At 39.8% G+C, this 20,975-nt stretch overlaps 2 protein-coding genes and 1 long non-coding RNA gene across 8 annotated transcripts in view; 1 reads left to right on the top strand and 2 right to left on the bottom strand.

Annotated features, from left to right (window-relative positions):
- Positions 1 to 10,319: 10,319 nt before the first annotated feature.
- On the bottom strand, positions 10,320 to 16,678 carry ndufa9a (NADH:ubiquinone oxidoreductase subunit A9a). Of its 2 annotated transcripts, none has more exons than XM_012923863.4 (11): positions 16,589 to 16,678; positions 15,195 to 15,371; positions 14,957 to 15,054; positions 14,748 to 14,839; positions 14,501 to 14,642; positions 14,236 to 14,338; positions 13,976 to 14,046; positions 13,564 to 13,640; positions 11,790 to 11,885; positions 10,683 to 10,749; positions 10,320 to 10,559 (listed from the first exon to the last, which is right to left on the bottom strand). In XM_012923863.4, the coding sequence occupies exons 1-11, from the start codon at positions 16,641 to 16,643 to the stop codon at positions 10,389 to 10,391; spliced, it is 1,149 nt and encodes a 382-aa protein (XP_012779317.2). In that variant the 5' UTR covers positions 16,644 to 16,678; the 3' UTR covers positions 10,320 to 10,388. The 2 variants fall into 2 exon arrangements, with proteins under 2 accessions (XP_012779317.2, XP_012779318.2); XM_012923864.4 differs by having other exon boundaries at positions 15,195 to 15,368.
- On the top strand, positions 12,609 to 20,411 carry LOC143419313 (uncharacterized). Of its 3 annotated transcripts, none has more exons than XR_013099262.1 (4): positions 12,609 to 12,658; positions 16,221 to 16,373; positions 20,010 to 20,150; positions 20,276 to 20,411. It is a non-coding gene; the product is annotated as an uncharacterized LOC143419313 (long non-coding RNA). The 3 variants fall into 3 exon arrangements; XR_013099263.1 differs by having other exon boundaries at positions 12,609 to 12,712; XR_013099264.1 differs by lacking the exon at positions 16,221 to 16,373.
- Positions 17,243 to 20,975, bottom strand: part of dyrk4 (dual-specificity tyrosine-(Y)-phosphorylation regulated kinase 4) — a 30,951-nt gene continuing 27,218 nt past the window's right edge. For 2 of the 3 annotated variants that reach the window (XM_004568223.4, XM_004568226.4), the window contains 7 exons: positions 20,284 to 20,422; positions 19,990 to 20,071; positions 19,714 to 19,886; positions 19,556 to 19,616; positions 19,308 to 19,437; positions 18,983 to 19,140; positions 17,243 to 18,865 (listed from right to left, as the gene is read on the bottom strand). In XM_004568223.4, the coding sequence (XP_004568280.3) occupies positions 18,588 to 18,865; positions 18,983 to 19,140; positions 19,308 to 19,437; positions 19,556 to 19,616; positions 19,714 to 19,886; positions 19,990 to 20,071; positions 20,284 to 20,422 (1,021 nt within the window). In that variant the 3' untranslated portion in view covers positions 17,243 to 18,587. The remainder of the gene's footprint in view (positions 18,866 to 18,982; positions 19,141 to 19,307; positions 19,438 to 19,555; positions 19,617 to 19,713; positions 19,887 to 19,989; positions 20,072 to 20,283; positions 20,423 to 20,975) is intronic. The other variant, XM_004568224.4, reaches the window with a different exon arrangement.

Raw genomic sequence — 20,975 nt, 5'->3', positions numbered from 1 at the left:
CATGAAAATAACTAAACTGAAAACAGAAATAAACTAAATAGGCAGACTTGTTTTCAAACCTTTTCCACCACAATTAACAGGTTGTGAAAGGACAGTCTTAGCGGTCTCTGAATTTACTAGACGAGGCTTAGCTAAGATAGGTTTTAAATTTTTTCCACCGTGACGAGCAGTCTGAGGAAAAACAGTTCAAGCAAACAGACTCGGGGATGAGAGAACCTCAATTAACAAAACCTGAATTGATGGTCTTTGAAAAATTATTGTCTTTTACCTGCTTGAGAGGTGCAGAACAACACTGAGACAGGGAAGGCATATAAACAAAACCTACAATTGGAAATCAGGAGATACTAAAGGGAGCTAGAAATACAGAAACTAAATAATAGAAACACTAAGTCACAGAATATAGACAAACAAAATCAAAACCACTGTGTCACCAGACCCAGGTACCATAACACTGGGCCGCCACGTGCTCACGTTCCATGGCCGCCATCTCAGCCAGTTTTCTTTATTTATCGACATCAATGTTCGGTCCTCTGCGTCAATAAAAAGGGCCCAATGCCTCATCAGCACGATCATCTTAATTTAAAATGCCAGAGACCATTTTCTACCTTCACACAAGGCCCATTATGCATGTGCGTGGGTAATTCTTCCAAAAATATCCCATAGAAAGTATTATTAAAATCATTTCTGCTAAAATGTGAGAAATTTGTGACAAATTGCAAAACACCTGGCTATGTCTTCACTAAAACCTCTGTAACTTTGCTCTGTTTCACTTCAGCAGCATCAATTTTTGCACAGATAATGTTCGTTTGTTGAACGTTTGTTCTGAAATTTATTGTGTACTGCACCATATTTTCAAAGGGGTTACATGCGATAAAAATACAAAAAAAATAGGCGATGAAAAAAAATCTTCGTATTTTTCTATGTTCCAGACTCAGTTACTTTGACACAGTAACGTCTGCTGTAATATTTACACCTCTGTTGAAGCGTTAGCTTTATTTTGATACCAAGACTGTTTGCACAGAGTTTTAGTTGCAAAGAAATACTAATGACAGAACTTCATTTATCACACTGATGCTCGGCAGGTCTTTGGGATATTTCTGTGCCAGACATCTGTGAGCTGGTATGTACTGTGAGGAAAACCTTTGCACTTCTAAGACAAAGGGCGACAACACTGACAGTTACAGCAACAAAATAAAAAATAAATCTCACTAATAGCGGATCACGGATCTCATTAATAAAATGTACCTGCTGTCTCTGGTATCTGGATGCTTCCTTCCAAGTGGCAGCTGGTTACTCAGGAAGGCATTGTATCCATATATTTGAAACAGACCTTCAGCTTCCTTCTGCTCTTGTTCTGTCAGGCCATCGCCCCACTTGGTAAACAGGACGGAGTTTGGGTATAACTTTGGCATAACGATCTTCTCTTCTTCTTTGTCCACATTTCGTAAAATGGAATTTGTGAAATTCTTTTGACCTAAAACCTCGATCAGCTTTGCTTTTGTGGAGGTTGAAAAACAGAAGGATGAAAATTGTTATTCATTGTTGGGGCAAAAGAAGAAGAAATTGGCTAGAAGGATTGTTTCGACTTATCAAGTGCTCTTCAAAAACCTGTCATACAGATCAAATCTAGCATGCATCTTTCCCCTTTGGATTCCCCACCACAACCCCACAACAACACACACACACTGCAACCTTTTGAACAGGCTTTAAAACTCAAGCTGTATATAAAAGCACATCTTATCTTAAAGTTTAAACATTTCTAAAAGAAAAAAAACTCACACAGCTATTAAATAGCATTTTACTGACGTAAAGGTGCAGAGGTGATGCCAACAACCGTTATCAGGCTAACAATAAAGGTTCCAAAGTGCACACAGTAAATTTCACGTGCTTGTAAAACTTACTCAGCCTATTAAAATATTAAAATATTAGTACATTTAGGATAAATGACAGCTTTGAAGCATTAAATATTACAGATAAGATTATGCTTTTTGTGGTCTTCTGTATCACCTTAACTTCCCCATTAGCTTTATACTTTATTACTTCATCTACTGACATTTAGACCCACCATACATTTTTTTACTGTCCGGATTATGAATGTTCTGAGGGGTTAGTACTACCTCATCACACGCCACCTTAATAATGGCCATACTTTCTATGATTAAATACAACCAAAATTTCAACATAGCAAAGCAATAAAATGCGTGTGAAAATAAACATTTAAATTCAAGTCACATGGTTATTGTAAGAGGGCCTCAGTGGAGAAAGAACACTTGGAAGCCGGACTTCTCTTCACTCGGTTTATTTACAGGCGCAGATAACAAGGCAGCTCAGGTTGGTGGTATGAATGACAAAAGAAGAAAACTATACAAAAGCAAACTTACAGCCAAAGCCAAGCCCGTGGCTCTTAGTCTACTAGCCAGCACTTTAATCCTACAGTGCAATTTGAACTCTCCCTCAGGAGCATCAACCAGGCTTATAAAGCTTAAACCTCTTCACAGAACAAACCTATGGAACGCCAGGACTGCCATAATGAATTAATTAAATACACCATTAAATAATTAATTAAATGTGGCAATAATTAATTAAAATTGGAATTAATTAATTAAATAAATAGTTATGACACATGTAATTAATTAATTATTGACACATTTAATTAATTATTTATGTATTTCACATTTTAATTAATTATTGACACATTTAATTAATTAATTATTGACACATTTAATTAATTATTTATGTATTTCACATTTTAATTAATTATTGACACATTTAATTAATCATTGACACATTTAATTAATTATTTAATGATATATTTATTTATTTCATTTTGGCAGTCCTGACGCCTGGCTCTCGTCATGAAATAATTTTATCTGTCAGCCTCACCCATCAAACTCAGGGGGCGGGGTTAACGCTGCCCATGCAGCTTCTCTAACATTTGATTGGTTGCCGTGCAAAGTAAGTCAAAACAGGTCGATCCTAGAAAATCGATTGCTTGTGTAGACTTGGGGCAGCCAGTTATCCCAGAATGCAGATCAAATCACAGGCAGCAATGGTGGTGGTGTAGTTTTAAAATACCCCGTTTTTCTGTCACCAGCTACACTTTTAACAGTGTTTTAGCTGCGAATGTCGCGCCGTATGTCTGGTCAGGTTGTCAACATAGAACATGCTTGCAAAAGTGCTCAGATGTTTTCAGAGATTTCACTAGCTCTGCTAACAGTTAGCTTGCAGAGCGCACCGAGGGGGTACATTAACCGGTTTGTTTACATATTCCACTCTCCGTGTTCCACATGTTGCATTCGCAGATTCTCATTTTGACCGAACGATCGTCTCTTTCCGCCTGGTCTTGTGTCTCTGTGCTTCTGTAACATAAAGAACGAGCTGACATTTTTCTCACGAAACCAGCGATCAGCTCAACAGACCCTCAGTTTACCTGCATGCATCCTCCTCCTCCTCATCTGTCAGCTGTTTAACACCTGCTGCTAATTCAAGAAACACGCCTAGTTACCTGGTGATAGTCACAGTTTAACTGGGCAGCTGGTGCTCGATATAAAGCAATGTCAGCGCATTTTTCTGCACAAGATAAGTAAATATAGTGTTTTCCCCGAGCGCAGAGCTGCTGGAGCTTGTTTCCTTACAGAGCACTTTATAGGCGAGCCAGCTTCATCAGCGGCTGATGTCCAATCACCGGCACACAGCTTTCAAACCTCACCTTAGTTTTAGCTCTCAGTGGTTAAACGCTGGACTTCATTCACTCAGGTTCTGTCTGTCGGGTCACGTTTACTTCGCTGTTTTATTTACAACTGAGCAAATCGGTTTGGCTGAGGTTAAAGTTACGTTTCATAACTGCATAGTTTCACAGACGTTTAATGGTTCACTGGCACATGTGTTAGACTGAACTATCATCTAAATATCATCTGTTTTTTAATAGTTATTCAACTGTATTCTAAGCACCAGCTGTCTGTTAGAATGTGATTTTTTTCTCTCTCTGTTGGCAGACGTATAAAAATGCGCAGGAAAATCTGACATGCATGGCGAACTTCACCGACAATATTTAGGGAGGAATAAACACACATCAAACATAAACGAACCATTTGCCTGTCTCCATAATTGAGAGCATTTTCTCTTCTTATGTCAACTCTCTCTCTCTCTCTCTCTCTCTTTTTTTTTTGCTTTTTCGGTCATGTTATGTTTACCTGTCAAAGGCTTGTTACAAACTATGAAACACATCGTGCAGACTTCTGGATGTTAGAAGAAAACTAATACTGCTCATGAATGAGACTAAAGGCAGGAAGGTGTCCTTTAAAACTAAAAATGTTAATAGGACCTCCCTGTTTATATCATAGTTTATGATATAGCACGTGTATTTCAGTAATAGCCTGCTGAGGCCACTATACGTGCTGGCCTCATATCAAATGTGAAGGCAGACTGAGTCTATGTTTGACGTTTTTTATATCTAATCTTCCTTTTCAAACATTTAAACAGCAGCGAGTCTGCAGCTGAGGGAATACAAATTCAAATTGTCGGAACAGGTTTGCTCGTTTCTTGGATTCATTTGGTGATTTATTAAATGTATAATTGTTATTCTAATCTGCTGCTGAGTCTCTTACACTTTTCTTTATGCTGTATATTTTCACGTCTCTGGAATAGTTGGCAGTTAGATAGTCAGCTGGGAAACTTTGTGTTAACTCATGGAGCTGAGGATATCGTGGATATGCTGACCTCGCTGCGTGGTGTACAGAGCGAGGTCAGCATGATTAATATTCACAATAAAAATATTAGCCGAACATCATGAAGTCTGTATGTGTTTCATAGTGTCGAACAACCTTTGTACAGTTAAAGCCAGCAGTTACTACATGACGGAAACACCAACGTTATCTCTTTTATGTGTTTATACACAGGTCACGCTGATTACTGAACAAAAACCCAAAGATCAGATGTTAAACAGATTTATTTGCTCTCTCTCCTCCTTAAACATGTTTTTAATGTTAGTTATAATTCAGAATTGGCGACTGAAACACGTAGGACACATAAGAACATCAGGAAATAAAACACCGATAAATATAACCTCAGTAAAAGAAGTCAGCGGGGGTTACTACAGCTGTGTACCGGGGCCTGCGCTTTGTCGGTGGGATTGCTTGCGAGGCGAGCGGGTCTATCCCACGCTTTGCCGTGAGACTGGGCAGACATCTCCGAAATCATCGAAACACTTTTGCAAAGAGGCTGTATCTTGACAAATCGACCAGACACATGAAGATTAAACCACTACATTCTCGGCTAAAAAAATATTAAAACGGTATTTGGTAACACACAAACAGGGTTTTTCAAAGCTCAGTTCTGTTAGCTTCCACATGCCGGTTGTTGTGTGCTAGAAACAATGGCCACCAGGCCAAAGCAATGGTTTTGACTCGATCAGCGTTAACCCCGCCCCCTGAGTTTGATGGGTGAGGCTGACAGATAAAATTATTTCATGATGAGAGCCAGGCGCCAGGACTGCCAAAATGAAATAAATAAATATATCATTAAATAATTAATTAAATGTGTCAATGATTAATTAAATGTGTCAATAATTAATTAAAATGTGAAATACATAAATAATTAATTAAATGTGTCAATAATTAATTAATTAAATGTGTCAATAATTAATTAAAATGTGAAATACATAAATAATTAATTAAATGTGTCAATAATTAATTAATTACATGTGTCATAACTATTTATTTAATTAATTAATTCCAATTTTAATTCATTATTGCCACATTTAATTAATTATTTAATGGTGTATTTAATTAATTCATTATGGCAGTCCTGGCGTTCCATACAAACCAAGCAAACATTAGTCTGTTAACTGTCATAATAGATGTTTTTACACAAAAGCAGGACGAAGACATTCTAGGTATCAATTCTGTGGCTTTTACAAAAACAACCACAAACATAAAAGTTTGCTTAGAGTGACTGAAAGGTTGTTTGAGCAGACTGAAAAACTCCCCCTGCTGGTCAAAACCTTTATTGTCATTTAACTATTCGTGATGGCCACTCGACTCCCTCACAACAGCGTCAGCACTGAAATAATCAGTGCCAGGAACAGAAATAAAACACAGTAATTTGATTTTGTGTGCATCACTCATTCATCTAATGTTTCTGATGAATGTGTAGTTAATACAACAGGTCTGGATATATGTAAGGTGTCTATTAGTTATCAAGGTAGTTATCTCGTTGATGTCAGACGTCAGGAGAACAGACAGAGTATTTTAAACTGACAGGAAACCCAGAATACAAGGCATGCAGAAGAGCACCTGAAGATGGAACACAGATGGTCTACAGCATCAGAAGACCACGCCAGGTGCCACACCTGTCAACTGTTTCACATGCACTCACCAAAACTGGACAATAGAGCGATGGAAAAATGCTGTACTCCAGCAACATTCACAGTCCAGTACAGCACGTTTGGGATGTGGTTGAAGGGGAAATTTGGATGTGCAGCTGACAAATCTGCAGCAACTGTGTGATGCTATGATGTCAGTATGGAGCAAAATCTCCTGTGAATGCTTTGAGCACCTAACCGAATATATGCCATGAAGAATTGAGGCAGCCCTGGAGGCAAAAGTGGGTCTAACCTCCACGTTGGTTGAGTGTGGAGTAAGTGCATATGAGAGCATGAGGGTGGGAATGGATGTTTGTATCTGTGTGTGCCTGTATGTCTGTGTCTATATGTCAGGTTGGGTGTCAGGCGCCACCTCTCTGGGGACATCTCAGGCCCTCCAAGGTATGGAGGCCTATCTCCCCCTACCACCACTTCCCCTGCCAGTGGCGGACCCCCTCAGACATCGGTGCGTTGGTGGTTCTTTGTGTCCGGGGATGGGCGTCCAGGTACACACGCCTGGAGCCTGGGGCTCGCTCGGGACACTTCGGAGGTGGGGTGCCCCCGGCCTCTCGGCCTGGGGCTCGGTCACTGCAACCCCCCCTGGCTTCTGCTCCGCGGCTGCTGAGTGAGCCCTCATCTGGGACTCTCCTCAGCTCTTTCCGGGACAGTGGCGCAGCTGCCCCTCTGTTGGTCTTCCTTGGTCTCTTGTGTTCTGGGGGCCTCTGGATGTCTGGAGTTTTGATCTCCTCCACACCTGCTTCATGCCCTGGAGGACGGGGCTATGGCCCCCCCACACCCTCTAACAGATCATTACATGAAGGAACCTTTTAAAAAACAAACGCGTCCATGCTCACAGGTGTACACACGGGTGATCACACCCACAAACTACACCCTTTTTGGCTCCTACCTCAAAGCACACTGTGTTCTGTTGATCTTATGTGCTGCACAATAATGTTTAACATTTAGTATTTACTGTCATATTCCCATATATCATTGTGATGTTGTTTATTCTATTACTCTTGTTCTCTTCTGCTTGCTTTCTTTTTTCTTTCTCAGCAGGTGATCCAGGTGATTGATATATGCATTTTTTTTTCTCTGCCCGTTCTGTTGGTTTTTGTCTTTTGCCCTTCTCCCCCGTCCCTCTTCTCAGCTGTTTCTCTTTCCCTCTTTCTTTCTCCCCTTCTTTCCCCCAGTCAAGTCTGTCCCGTATTCAGTAAGTGAAAATAAAATAAACAATAAAAGGTGAATCAAATGGACCATTACGGCAAGGCTGGGATGGTCAGTTCGGTAAAGTAAATCCGTTGGGCATCTTTCTTTGCCTTTAGACAACAATTCTGATGGCAAAAGAGCCAAACGGGACAGGCAAAAAAAAAAAAAAAAAAGTGGGTCTAACCTTATATTTGCAAGGTGTAACTAATAAAGTGGCCGATGAGTAATTATGTCAAGTTATCTTTATTTATATAGCACATTTAAAAGACATCAAGTGTCGGCCAAAGTGCTGAACGCAGGGATAATATATATATATATATTAAAAAATGTGTATATGAAGTACTTTGATTGAAAACACTGATGTAATTCCGTGACATGTTGGAACTTGAGAGATCTGTGACATTAACAGGAGAAGTGCATCACCACAAATATCTTTAGCAGTGAAGTAAAAAAAAATGCTGGCAATCAACACAGCTGATTTAAACGGCTAAATGACCTCCTCAACATGTCATGAAGTTCTCCAGAGGCCTGGTAATGAACTAATCATTTGATTCAGGTGTGTTGACCCACGGTGAGATCTAAAACCTGCAGGACACCGGCCCCCGAGGCCTGGAGTTCCCAACCCCCGACCTGTAGCATCAACATGAAAATCCACCTTTTTCCTGAAATTATTGCATTCAGATTTTCATCCACGGCATGAATTTGAAACTTTGTTCTCGAGTTATCGCATTTACAAACATGCAGGGTGGCAACAATACCCGATCTGCCTTTTCCACTGCAAGAACTCTTAAAAGTGTATTTGTCTCATTTCTAGAACCTGGATCTGCAGAACTTTCACTTGTTCCATTGGCAGATTTTTTCACTTAATACAAGATTTTTGCCTGAAATAAGTGAAAAATCTGCCAATGGAACAAGTGAAAATTCCCCAGATCCAAGATTCACTGTCTAAAAACAAGTTCCTATATCTCACTGGAATGTTACTCTGTAGCTCAGGGGTGCCCAATCCCGGTCCTTGAGAGCTACCGTCCTGCAGCTTAGATGCATCCTTGTTCCCACACACCCGAATCAAATGAATGGCTTGTTATCAGGCCTTTGCCAAACATGATGGCATGCTGAAGAGGTAATCAAACCACTTGATTCAGCTGTGTTGGAGTAGGGATGCATCTAAAAGCTGCAGGATAGTAGCTCTTGAGGACTGGGATTGGGCAGCCCTGCTGTAGCTGATCGAAGTGTGATGAGATATTTCAACTAGAAATTAGACAAATATACTTGGTAAGATTTTGAGTTTTTGGAGTGTACAGCAAGGGATAAAAACTGCAGATGAAATGACTTTTCTGCTGTGAGAATGTTTTTATCCATTTCTGTATGTTAGTAGTTCATCTTTTAATCTTGTGTTGCCTTAACTTCCCTATTAGTTGTAGCTTATGCTTCTTGAAACACTAACACTGTTTTTGTTGCACTGGCTGTTTGTGAGCAGAGATGGGCGTTACTGTAATCCGATTACTTTTTCAAGTAACGAGTAAAGTAAGGGATTACTATTGCAAAAACGGTAATTAGATTACCGTTACTTTCCCGTAGGAACGCTGCGTTACTGCGTTACTAAAACCGTGATTTTTTTTGCGAGAATGTCTCATGACAGTGACGTAAGCGAGTGCGACGTTCGTGGCAACAGCTGTGTGCAGATCAACAATGGATCATATATGGAGTGCAGAGAGAGTATGAGCGTGCAGCGTTTAAAGCGTGGAAGTACTGACCTTACTTTGAGTTTGATTCCATAAAAAGTGACAAAAACATTAGTGTCCGCTGTGCGTGGGAAGAAAACTTCTTTTTACAGCGAAAAAATCCCTAAACTTCCAAACAAGCACCGAGTAGCTACGACGTAATGGGAAACTCACAGAGAAACTCACGGATTCTTCCACTGACCGCGGCACACCTGCACCAGGGTAACCCTCCGCCTACCCAACTCCTGCTTTACAGGTGAAAATAAAATCAAAGACTAGCGGTCCTGTTGCTCTATTTCTTTTCTGCTGTGTTTTACTTGCATCTATTTGAAAGACTGAGTGTAAATACACACACACAAAAAATTATGAGCTGGAATGTGCAGAAAATAGGTTTAAATATTAAACAAATTTCTTCCAGTCAGAGAATGTTGCATATAATTAAATTTTTGCTTGATGCATAAAGTTAAAAGATTAAAACTAATAAAACAAGTTTTAAAAAGAGACTTTTCCATTTGATTACATTTTGTATGATGGATTATGTAGAAAAAGTAGAATTGGGCTGAAAGATCTATCACTTTATCACCTATTCAGGTTGTAAATCGTGTTTTTAAAAAGTAACTAAGTAACTAATTACTTTTGAAAATAAGTAATCAGTAAAGTAACGGGATTACTTTTTTGGGGAAGTAATCAGTAATTAGTTACTGATTACTTTTTTCAAGTAACTTGACCAACACTGAGTACTGCTAAAATGTATTTTTTTTTACACTGGGATTTACTGCAGTAGCACTGCTTTTAGTCCCCCTGCTGTCTGGATTGATAACAAACCTTCTGAGTACTGCCACTAAAACACTCCACCTTCATCACAGTCATACTTTCTATTATTAAATACAACAACCAAAACATGAGCACGGTAACGCAACCTCTATGAAAATAAAAAAAAGGGTGAATACGCTTGAGAAGCATTGTCATGTCAGACACATGCTTTGTTTAATGAAAATATTTACCAAGAAAACTAAACTTGAGACACATTAGGGGATAATTCTTTATTTATGTACAGAATACAGTTAAAGACAAAGCAAGATTTCACATCGGTCGCCTTAATAGTTGACGGTCTTGGCCGGCTTCGTCTCATCCAGTTCTGCTTCCAGGTAACGGAAGCGACGGTGGCGACGCAAAATCTCAATAGCCTTTTGCTCTACACTGGAAGCAGTGATGCCGAGATCCTCCAGACCCGGGAGTCCCGGGTACTTCATGTCTGTTGTGTGAAACTAGAAAATGAGAGCACATTAAAGGATTTTCTTATCGATTATCCTGAAAAAGCACCTTGGTACAAGGCTGAGGGGGGAATTCACACCAGCCTTCAGGCAATGTCAGATACTTGGCAGTCTTACCCTATTCACTTTGTCTGGGGTTGTCCAGGGCTCAAAAGGATTCATTGCAAACAACTGGGCAGCCAGGCTGGAAAATGAGCAAACCATCATTTATAACACTAGCAAACAACTTTTGATAACTATACTTCAACATAGCATGAAGTGGTTGTTCTGTATCTTTATTGTCCTAAATTAATCTGGATGGCATTACTTTGACCTCCAGTAATATTGTGAGAAATCTTGGAACAATTTTTGGCCATATGGATTCAACATGCGCACGAAGCATTTATGTGGTACAGCTTTCCTTCATTTCCACAATCGTTATATTCACAATCATCAGGTCCTGTCATATGTTAAAGATGATAATATCCAAATATGTTCTCAGACTCTTATCTTACTTGTGGTTAGTTTTTAAAAGTTTAATAAAAAGAATTTCTTTTTGGTAACGCTCACAGTCGGGATCAGGTGAGCCTTAACCATCCCTCAGTTATACTGCTGGGCACTTCCTACGATCCACTGAACATTTCTCCTTCACAATCTATATGTTTAAATACCAAACCATATATATTGTATTTCTTCATTAGTAATTATTAAACTCGGTCCTCCATCGTGTGTCTTCTGTCCTTCCTTTTCTCTTTCACCTCACCCCAAACTGGTTGCAGCAGATGGCTGCCCCTCCCTCAGCCTGGTTCTGCTAGAAAGTTTGCTTTTGCCACTGTTGTCAAACACCATGGGTTTGTCTAATTGTTGTGTTTTCTCCCTGACATGGATAGTCTTTACCTCGCAGTGCAATCCCCCAGAGGTGACTGCTGTTGTGTTTGTTAAAAAAAAGAAAAGAAGAAAAAGTGAAACTACTTTGGATGCAGATGCGGCTCTCAGCAGGAGCTCTGCATGCGTGCGGATCAGTAATAAATGACACTTGTTGCATATTTTTTTAAAACAGTTTTAAGCTAACTCTGATCTTGCTTTGTGCTCCAAATAGTCTGGGTTATTACTAAATAATGAATAATAATGAATACTTTTCAGGATCCACTGTTTACGTGACTGAATCCTTGAAGTATTTACCCAAATAAGACGACTTCTTTTAGGAGAATATTGAACCCTGAACATAATATATGAGGTGCTTACTGAAAAAGTGGGCGAGGCAGAGGGTAGGGCACAAAAGGTCTGTGCGCCACGGCGTAAATGTACTCCACCAGGTCATGAAGGAGGTAACGATTGGGTCTAGACAAAAGAAAACAGGAGAGATAGAACGAGAGAAAAATGTTTATCATGCACACCCATGGTAACAAAGGCAGGACTCGAGCCATTGACAAACATGTTGCAACAGACTTATCGTACAAATGACTTGATTCAATTTGACAAGTTAAGCACAAAATTAACCTTAGTCATCTTTCTTCAGTATGCTTTTACAAGTACTTTTTCTAAATAAGTTATGAATCAGTTACACCAAGCTGTGGTATGCCAACTTGGCAGCTGAGGCGGAGGGCAGAGACTGGAAGATCAAGGCGTGTCTGGTGGAAGTGGGGTGCAGCGGCTTTGTTGCCAATACAACAGAAAAACTGCTTAGATTGGAGTCAGAGGACAGGCGCAACGGCAGGCTATAACAGAATTAGCTAACACTGCTGAGAGGACCAATCACTGGCTATGGCTGAAGAGGGCTGACATCACTTGGGCAGCTAAGACAGTCGGCTAACTGCGAGACACACGGTTACATCCTGTGAGGCTGTGGGAGTGTGTGGGTGGGGTGTTTGCCCGCTCTCCCCGCCTCCTCCTCTCTTGCCACTCCTACCCCCCCTCTCTCTCTCTCTCTCTCTCTCTCCTCTCTCCCCAGGACACAGCTGCTTTTGATTAGCCTCGTTTGCCACCTGACTCCAGTCAGCAATCACCTATGAGGCTATTTAAACTGGGGATGAGCTGTGAGCAGGGTGTTTTTTCCCTCTGTGGCTCTACACGGTTTTGTGTTAGGTTTTGGACAGACAGCCGCCTTCTGACTAGTGAGTAGATGGGCTTGTGGGCCCTGAGAGTGTCTCCCCGTGGTGAGGACTAGGGTAGGAAGTGCCTCCCTTTTTTGTTTAGTAGTCTTCTTGTCTTTTGTTGCTGCGAGTGTTTCCTTTGTTTCTTTGGCATTATTGGTAAAACGGCGTTGCCGGCTCTTTAAGTTAATGTTGTGATGATGGCCGAAACACCCGATGAATCCAAGGTCGACTACTGACAATGTGTCCCAAAATCGTAATATTATAATCTAGATCAGATCTCTAATCCCTAAACGTAACCAAGGAAGATAAAAAAGGAAAAATGGCAGAATAGCTTGTAATAAAGGGCAGAACACCTTCCTCATAGCAGCCATCCCTCATAACCTTCTCCATTTGAAGCAATGCATTACCAGGGATTGTAACATCTAATCCTTTCATTGAATTGATGTTTTTTTTTTTTGTTTTTTGTTTTTTTTTTTAACTGAATTTAACACCACCTAAAACGTATCACATTAAATTATACATCTCCATTATAAATCTGTTTTATTTTTTAGTCCAACATTTAGGAACTTTAAAACCCTCGTGTGTTCTTCTGCTGACGTACTGTTTCTGGCAATTTCACAGTACATTAAAAAACTAAAGAAGACATTGAAGAAAAAGGGTGGGTGTGGGTGTAGGGTTTTGAAGAAACACCCTACAGCCATGTTATGATTGTTGATGTTGTACAATTTGTCCACCAGAGGGCACTCTGGTGTTACAAACAAACGTTACAAACAACAACAATCTGATGCGAGCAATCAGGAAGTGTGTAAATGGGTATAATGGCAGCTATAAATTTGAACTTTTAAACATTTCAATATTTGTTGAACTTTCTGGCATAAATACATTACAACATGCTAACTTTGCTAACAAATTAGCCCACTTACCCAACAAGTGCATATGTCTTTCCATTAGCATCAGGGTCTCTGATAGCACTGATGATCGCCTTAGCCACATCCACCACCTGAAGGGGAAAGACGGTGCGTTTAGTTGATTTTGTTTACAGTTTTTGAAGCATTTAGTCAAAGAGTGGTGTGGTCATCCACAGGGTTTTGCAACCACATGGCCCAGTGATAAATTAGGTATGCAACAATGAATCAAACCAGTGGAGCCACTTAATCATAGCTGCAGTGGCAAGTGTGGCTCTCACAAAACAGCAGATGTGATGGAAACCATTAGCCACACTCCAACAAAATACAAACAATAACGTTCAATTTTTTTGTGTTATCTTAAAAGGGAAATAAACTGATAGATAAAGCAGTTAATAAAATCAAGCACTGCTTAGCTTTTAAATCTTACATGAACAGGCTGCTTCACCGTCTTTTTCCCGAGGGCAATAAGAGGAACGGCATTTCCAAACCAGCGCATATCTGAGGAAGGTTTACATCACACAGTTACACCAATTATCACTCATCTTCAAAGATGAGGAACAACAGCTCTGTGTGAAATTAAAGAAAGGAAACACTGTAGCTAACATGCAGGACAAAAGAAACCACAATTATAAAACTGTAATGAGCTTTTGCTGACATTTACACGACACAGAGGTACAGCCTTCTTACTTGCGTAATAGTTGAAGAATCTGTCCTCCCTCCCAAACATCTCAGAGGGCTTCATGATGATGGCATCGGGAAACTCTTCCCTTACTGCAGTCTCTCCCACAGCCTACAGTTAAAGAATGAGACACACAAAGATCTGTTAATAAACATTAATTCTGAACTGTAATATAAATGTACCAAAATTCGCTTAAAATTTCAACAAACCCATTCAAAACATAGTTTGACTTTGACAAAAAGAGGTCCAGTCTGTATAGAAGCTGTTCCTGACCTTGTTCCTCAGGTATTTGGATGGGCTGCGGATGTCAGCGTTGAGGTGCGACATGTGGACGAACTTTGTGATGCCGGCTTCTCTGGCTGCCCTGGCAATCTGCTGTGGGATGGTAACATACACATCCTCGAAGCGAAAGTTCCTTCACAGAAAGAGGTGGAAAAACCTTAAATAGCCAACCTCAAAGGGAACTTTAGCACAAACCAGCTTCATGTGAACACCAGAGCCTTTTTCCAGGCAAATATACCTCGTCTCCCACTCTCTGCCCACCAGATTGATGACAACATTTGAGTGCTCCATAGCCTGTTTAATGGAGTCTTTGTTCCTGGCATCCCACTCCTTTAACACAATAAACAAAGACCAGGTGACTGTCATATCCACTGATGTTCTGCATTCATGGCCGTATGCACTTTAAAGAGTTTCTTCAAGAGAAATTTGCATCTATAAGCAGCTTACCAAAAAGAGGATTTGCCCAAGATCACCCATGGGCCTGAAGTGCATGAGGTCATACTGATCACAGCGATGAGGGATTATAATCTGAGACCCAATCCGACCTGAAAACACCACATGAAAACATTTTAACTTCCCCTAAACAGTGTGTACTCTGTAATCCAGCATTGCAGTATGTATACGTACTAGCTAATGAGCAAATGCACATTAATATCAGCATTTTCCCCACTTTTTCTCAACTCACCCAGCCTATTGACGACGTATCGTCCCAGGAAACCTGTGGCACCAAACACCGTGGCAGCTATTCCGCTAAAAGAGGAGCGTCCTCCTTTCCCTTTAGGGATGAGAGCATGATGCAGCTTCCTCTGCTGGACTGTGGTGACAGATGCAGCTGACAACAAGGCAGGGTAGGAGTTGCCTGCTAGGGGGTGTAGAAAGGCAAGTAGCAGTTGGATTTAATCATAAGGTGAGATGCAATCAGTTACAGACTTAATTGGAAAAGACCATAAAGCTGAATGATTGGCACTTCAAAACTGTAGTAAAGCTTACAATTTAGCCTCATTCATCTGGCAACCGAAAGCCACAATAGAGTGTGCATGGTATTACATATTAGAGTAATGCATTTTACTAAAGTTAAGTTAGTTTAATTTAAACACCACAGAATTTAGCCCAAAGTCCTTTACAAGCACTGTTAAACGTTTCCATAGCAAATCCTGATCACCTTTAGTTTTTAGGCAACAAGGGGCATTGAGAGAAATGTATATGTTATAATTATAATGTTGTTATAATAATGACTTCATTGAATTGGAGGCAAATTGTGAAATTAAAAGACCTGTAAATTACTGTGAAGCTAACTCATAGACGGCTTTAAAAGTAAATAACATTTTGAAACATTTATTAAAAACGTCACAGGCAGCCAAAGCAGGGGAGCTAAAACAGAAGTGACGTGCTGTCTTCTCTTTGTGCCGGTTAAGAGCCGAGCAGCTGCATTTTGAACCAATGTCAAACCAGAGAGTGGAAATGGGAAATCCTATATACGGGGAGGCTGCAGATGACAGAAGCGACAACATTGTCCTTGATTTCACACTAGTTCTCAGTTTGTAAATGCATGAAACTAAAAATGTCAGCTAATGTGAACTACAGGGCAGACTTGGGACTAAAGCTAGTTCAGTGTTTCCAGAATTATATAATTATATCATCCCACTTCGGCAGTTAGTCTAAAGACAGCATCCATTCTGTTAAGCAACAAAAATGTTGTTTTATTTTGCAGTAAAACAAAAAGAGAAACAGGAGATGCTAGCAGTCTGCGAAACATACGCTACAGCTGCACAGAGGAACCAGCTCGACCCAACATCATACCTCACGTCTTTGATATATTAATCCACAATGGGACGCAGTCGCCCAGATTCAGCAGTAGCTCATGGTAAAATACTTAATTTTACTGTTCTTGTTTCCTACTAGCTACCTTGAGCTCTTGCTAGCGGGTGATTGGCCGAGCCCGTTAGCAAGGTCACCCGAGCCGAGTGTCCCGTCTCCGTGTGATCTTGTTATGGAATCGCACAAATGTAGGGATTGGCTATATGAATCTGTAAAGCATACATCTACACATGCTCTGGCGACAATTGTAACGGTACTCACTTGAAATCTTTGAAAGGACACTCGCAGGACGGCTAACCAGCACTACGGTCGCCATCTTCCCAACTACGGCAAACCCTGTCGGCCAAAATACGAGCGCTACCGCACGAAGAAGGCGTAAAAACCATAATATACTGTATAAATATATATATTTACAGTATATTGTATAAAGAACCTTTGTTTTCTGGGCAGTTTGTCTTAATTTTAGCTTTTCCAGGCTTGGACTTGATATAACTTTATTTGTGTCTTTTTTATTATTTTGGTGCCAATAAAAACTAAGCACTAAAATAAATAACCACAAATTTATTCACACTTTCAGCTTTTTATTAGCATAAACTGATAAAACACTACTTATATAATTATACATTTCGATTAATGGTATTGTCTCGTTTCTGTTTTATTACTTAATTGTATATTCAAATATTTATTTGCTGTTTCGTCGTGGCCTCATGTCTGCCAACTTGATGGTTATTATACCCGTTAAGACGTTAATTTGCTGAGTATTACATCATGAAAATACGAATTACACCAATAACACATTAACTTAAAAGATTAATTAATGTACTAGTAGTGTAGTCCAAACTGTATGACGCTCACAAAGTGATGAACATGCCTCGTTTTTATCTCTGGTTGAATAAAAAGGATTTATCAAACACATGGTTTCTGAAACAGCTTTTTTCTCGTCTTTTATTCCGTCATAAAAATGATTTATCAGGACTTTTATTTCAGCTACAATCCTTTATTTCAGCATTCAGCCTTCTTAGCGAACACAAAGCGAGGGCACGGGCTTATCTGCAATTTATGTCAGATCTTTTATGGCGACTAAAAAAACCCAAAACAAAACAAACAAACAAACAAACAAAAAACTAATAAAATGCAAGTTTTTTTTTCAATTTCTTCTGTAACATTATATAAGATATATGATCTTATAAAATAAAAAGGATCCTGGCAGGTTAAATCAAATTCGGGTAATAATTCAGCAATTTCAGGTGTACACACAATATTAAAGTGCAAGATTTCTAATACTGCAAGGCACAAACTATCAATAATAGGATTGTCTTTTTGTATCTAATATAAAAAATGTTGGTAATAACACAGACATACAAAATTTCTTCATACAGTAACAAGACAACAAGTAAAACCTTGTCTAAGTCCCCCACAAGTATCTGAAATATTTTCTCATAATATGGTCTGTGGTTGACATGTATAAGAAGTTACAGCTGAAACATACATTTATATATATATATATATACAGTAAATTCTGTTACAAATCTTTAATGTTTGTTGAATTAAACTGTTAAACAAATATGAAACAAAGGGTCAAATATATTCCACAATAAACAGCGATAAAGTAATTAATAATCAGTATGTCATTGACTTCATACTATAATTAAAATGTACATGAGAAATATTTCTTGAATATCACAACTGAAAAAAGAAAACATTTGGCTCAGCCTTTATTGCACCACACAGTTCTTCAGATCTTTTTTTCTACAATGTTCTTTTCTTTTTACATCAGCTCATCTTTTCAATGCACAGCAAAGATTTTTGGGGTTCATAAACAGTAAGAGAGTTTATGCTGTATCATCTGTACATTGTTGTGTGGCAGACAGTTTGTGACACATTTAGACAAACTAACAACTGCATCTCAACTTCATTCAAAAATGCAACTGGTTGATTGACTTCACTGTCATAAAAACTCAAAGATTCACCAAACAAATGATAATACACTACGACTGAATAGTTTAAACAATAAAAACGATGTCTGTCTTTGCTGTTGATTGTTGTTTCTACTCCATACATCAGTGTTTTCTACACGGCACGTGGAAACGGAGACGTTTTCTGTGTGTGAGTGTAAATCACACATTTCTGTTACTATCAGTGGTAACGTTTCACTGACTTTGTGAATGTGCAGGGTTTTCAAAATCAGCTTTCTCAATCGTGTTATTTGAATGTTCTCTGTTCCCATTTGTCATGATTGTAGCATGTTTATCTCCGTTTGTTAGACAGCAGGTGACAAATCCTGAGATGGCTCCTGAATATCTTTCCTCTCTGTGTCATCTTCCTCTTGAGGTTTGATGATGATGTGTATGGGCCTTTCTCCGCTGCATTCCTGTTGCTTGGTATCTGTGGACAGCTTGCCTTCACGTTCACACACCTCCTCTTCTGCCGAGGCCCCAATGGGACGCAGACGCTCTGCGGGAGCCGTCTTTGTTCCGGTTTCTGAACTGTCTCTCTTCAGCTTGTCGCTGCTGTTGCTTTCCGAGCTGACCTTCTCTGCTGCGCCGTAGAAACAAAGCACATTAGATGTCAGCTCGCAGCAATTACAAAAGAATTTAAAAAGTGACATGGATATCAAGTAAAGTAATTTCGATGTGGTAAATATCATATTCTCACCAGGATAGCTGTTAGCTTGTTTGTCTGTGCTGGTCGAACTGTCTGATGTCTTCTTGGCTGCAGGCTTGGTTCTGCTCCGGACTTTGTTGAAATTTCCTTGTAGGATCCACTCATGCTGTAACCCCTCATCAGGAGTCATGCGCTTACTTGGATCCCAGCTGAAAAGCGCAGACAGTTTGAATTTAGATGAATTCATTTATGTGTACAAGTAATAGTCATGATCTACCAGCTCAAGTCAGAGGAAGCAAAATGTAATTGTGGTCGATTAAGAAAGACAAAGAAAAGAATCATAATGTGACCTATGAACAAATAAGCAGAAGTGTACCTGAGGCAGCGTTTGATGAAGTCTAAGAAGACAGCATCATTCGTTTTCAGCACAGCTGAAAGCTCTTTGGAACTCGGTCTCCGTTTCTTCCCCTTGCTGTTAGTGATATTTCTTGGGTTTCCTTTAGAGTCTGCACAGATAATACCACACAGATTTACCAGAGTTATCACTATCTCTGAAGAGTTCTAAAAACACATACTTTACATAAAATAAAACATATAAATGATTATAAATTATTAGAATCTCACCAAAGAACAACCTCCTTCTCGATGCTGACTGAACAAAATCATTTGGAGGCATTCCAAGGACCTATCAGGTCAAATATCACAATAAGAAGGAAGCAATTACACTTGCAAAGCATGAACAGTAATCTCTGTATACAGAACAGGTTATTTCCTTGTCATACCTCCATTATGCAAGCTATCTGCTCCACTTCACTCTCTCCAGGGAAGAGAGGATAGCCTGTGTAAAGCTCAGCTAGGATGCAGCCCAGGCTCCACATATCAATGGCCATGCTGTAAGGGTGACCCAGGATGACCTCTGGAGAGCGGTAGAAGCGACTCTGGATATATGTGTACACTAAAAGAGGGGAATGAGTAGGGAAACAAGAACATTTCTGTCACCTCCCTAGCGTGATATTACTTAATTGTACATGTGCATCAAACCACTTCTGCCTTCTTACCTCTTTGTTGTTCATAGCAGCTTGAGCCAAAGTCGACCACCTTGATGTTGCCTGGCCCTCTTTGAGAGAGAAGGATGTTCTCCTGTTGAAAAGAAGAAGCAAACTGTCAAAAAACTCGCCAATTTCTATAGTACCAGTGCAATACTCTGATGCACCACAAGGTGGAGCACAATCTGCAAAATTGTTCTGAGTAATCCTTGCAAAGCAATCATCAACAGCAGTACAGTTTTGATTGCTTCACTACGTTTCAATCAGTCGAATATTATTTTTTTATCTTATGATGCAGGTCAGTACCGGTTTGAGGTCGCAGTGGATTATCTTCTCCCTGTGCAGCATCTGCAGGCACCTCAGAAGTGCATGAGCGAAACGCCGGATAAGGGCGAGGCTGAAGCCCTGGAAGTTGTTTTTTTTTATGAGCTCGTACAAGTTCACCCTAGATGAAGGAAGAACGTGTGACGTTTGGTTATTTCATCAAGATGACGACACATAAAGAAGCTTCGTTTAGCTGAACGTTTTTATGAAAATACTTTGTCCATGTCCAAGTGTACTCAATGTGGATTCACTTATAAAAAGATGCTCCTCAAATAAACCCCCCGAAAAAGAAGGCTGCTCATTTTGATGTCACTTGACACCTACAATAAAACATGCACTGAGTCTTGAGCGCTTACTTGGAAATAATCTGCGATTGTGCCTCCATTCATAGGAAGACCGATACAAAAACTTTATCCCCCTGCTATTTCTGAGCATGAATTTCTTTAGACTGTGTAACCAGATCCTTCACACATGAAGCAAGAAGGGGTAAGAGATAGGGCCCCAATCAAGGCCTTAACTAAAGGATTTGGTGACAGTAATGTTAGACAAGGTAGCAGCTCGAGACGTCCCGTAAAGGTCATTGAGCCACAGTGACACACAAAGTTCTCTCTCCTCAAATAGATATCAGTAGTGACCCATACTAAAACATGGTTGGCTGGAGGTACACAGGTAGT

The sequence above is a fragment of the Maylandia zebra genome, linkage group LG7 (genome assembly GCF_041146795.1).
Source record: "Maylandia zebra isolate NMK-2024a linkage group LG7, Mzebra_GT3a, whole genome shotgun sequence".
Lineage (NCBI taxonomy): Eukaryota > Metazoa > Chordata > Actinopteri > Cichliformes > Cichlidae > Maylandia > Maylandia zebra.
This window is presented reverse-complemented; position numbering and strand designations above follow the sequence as displayed.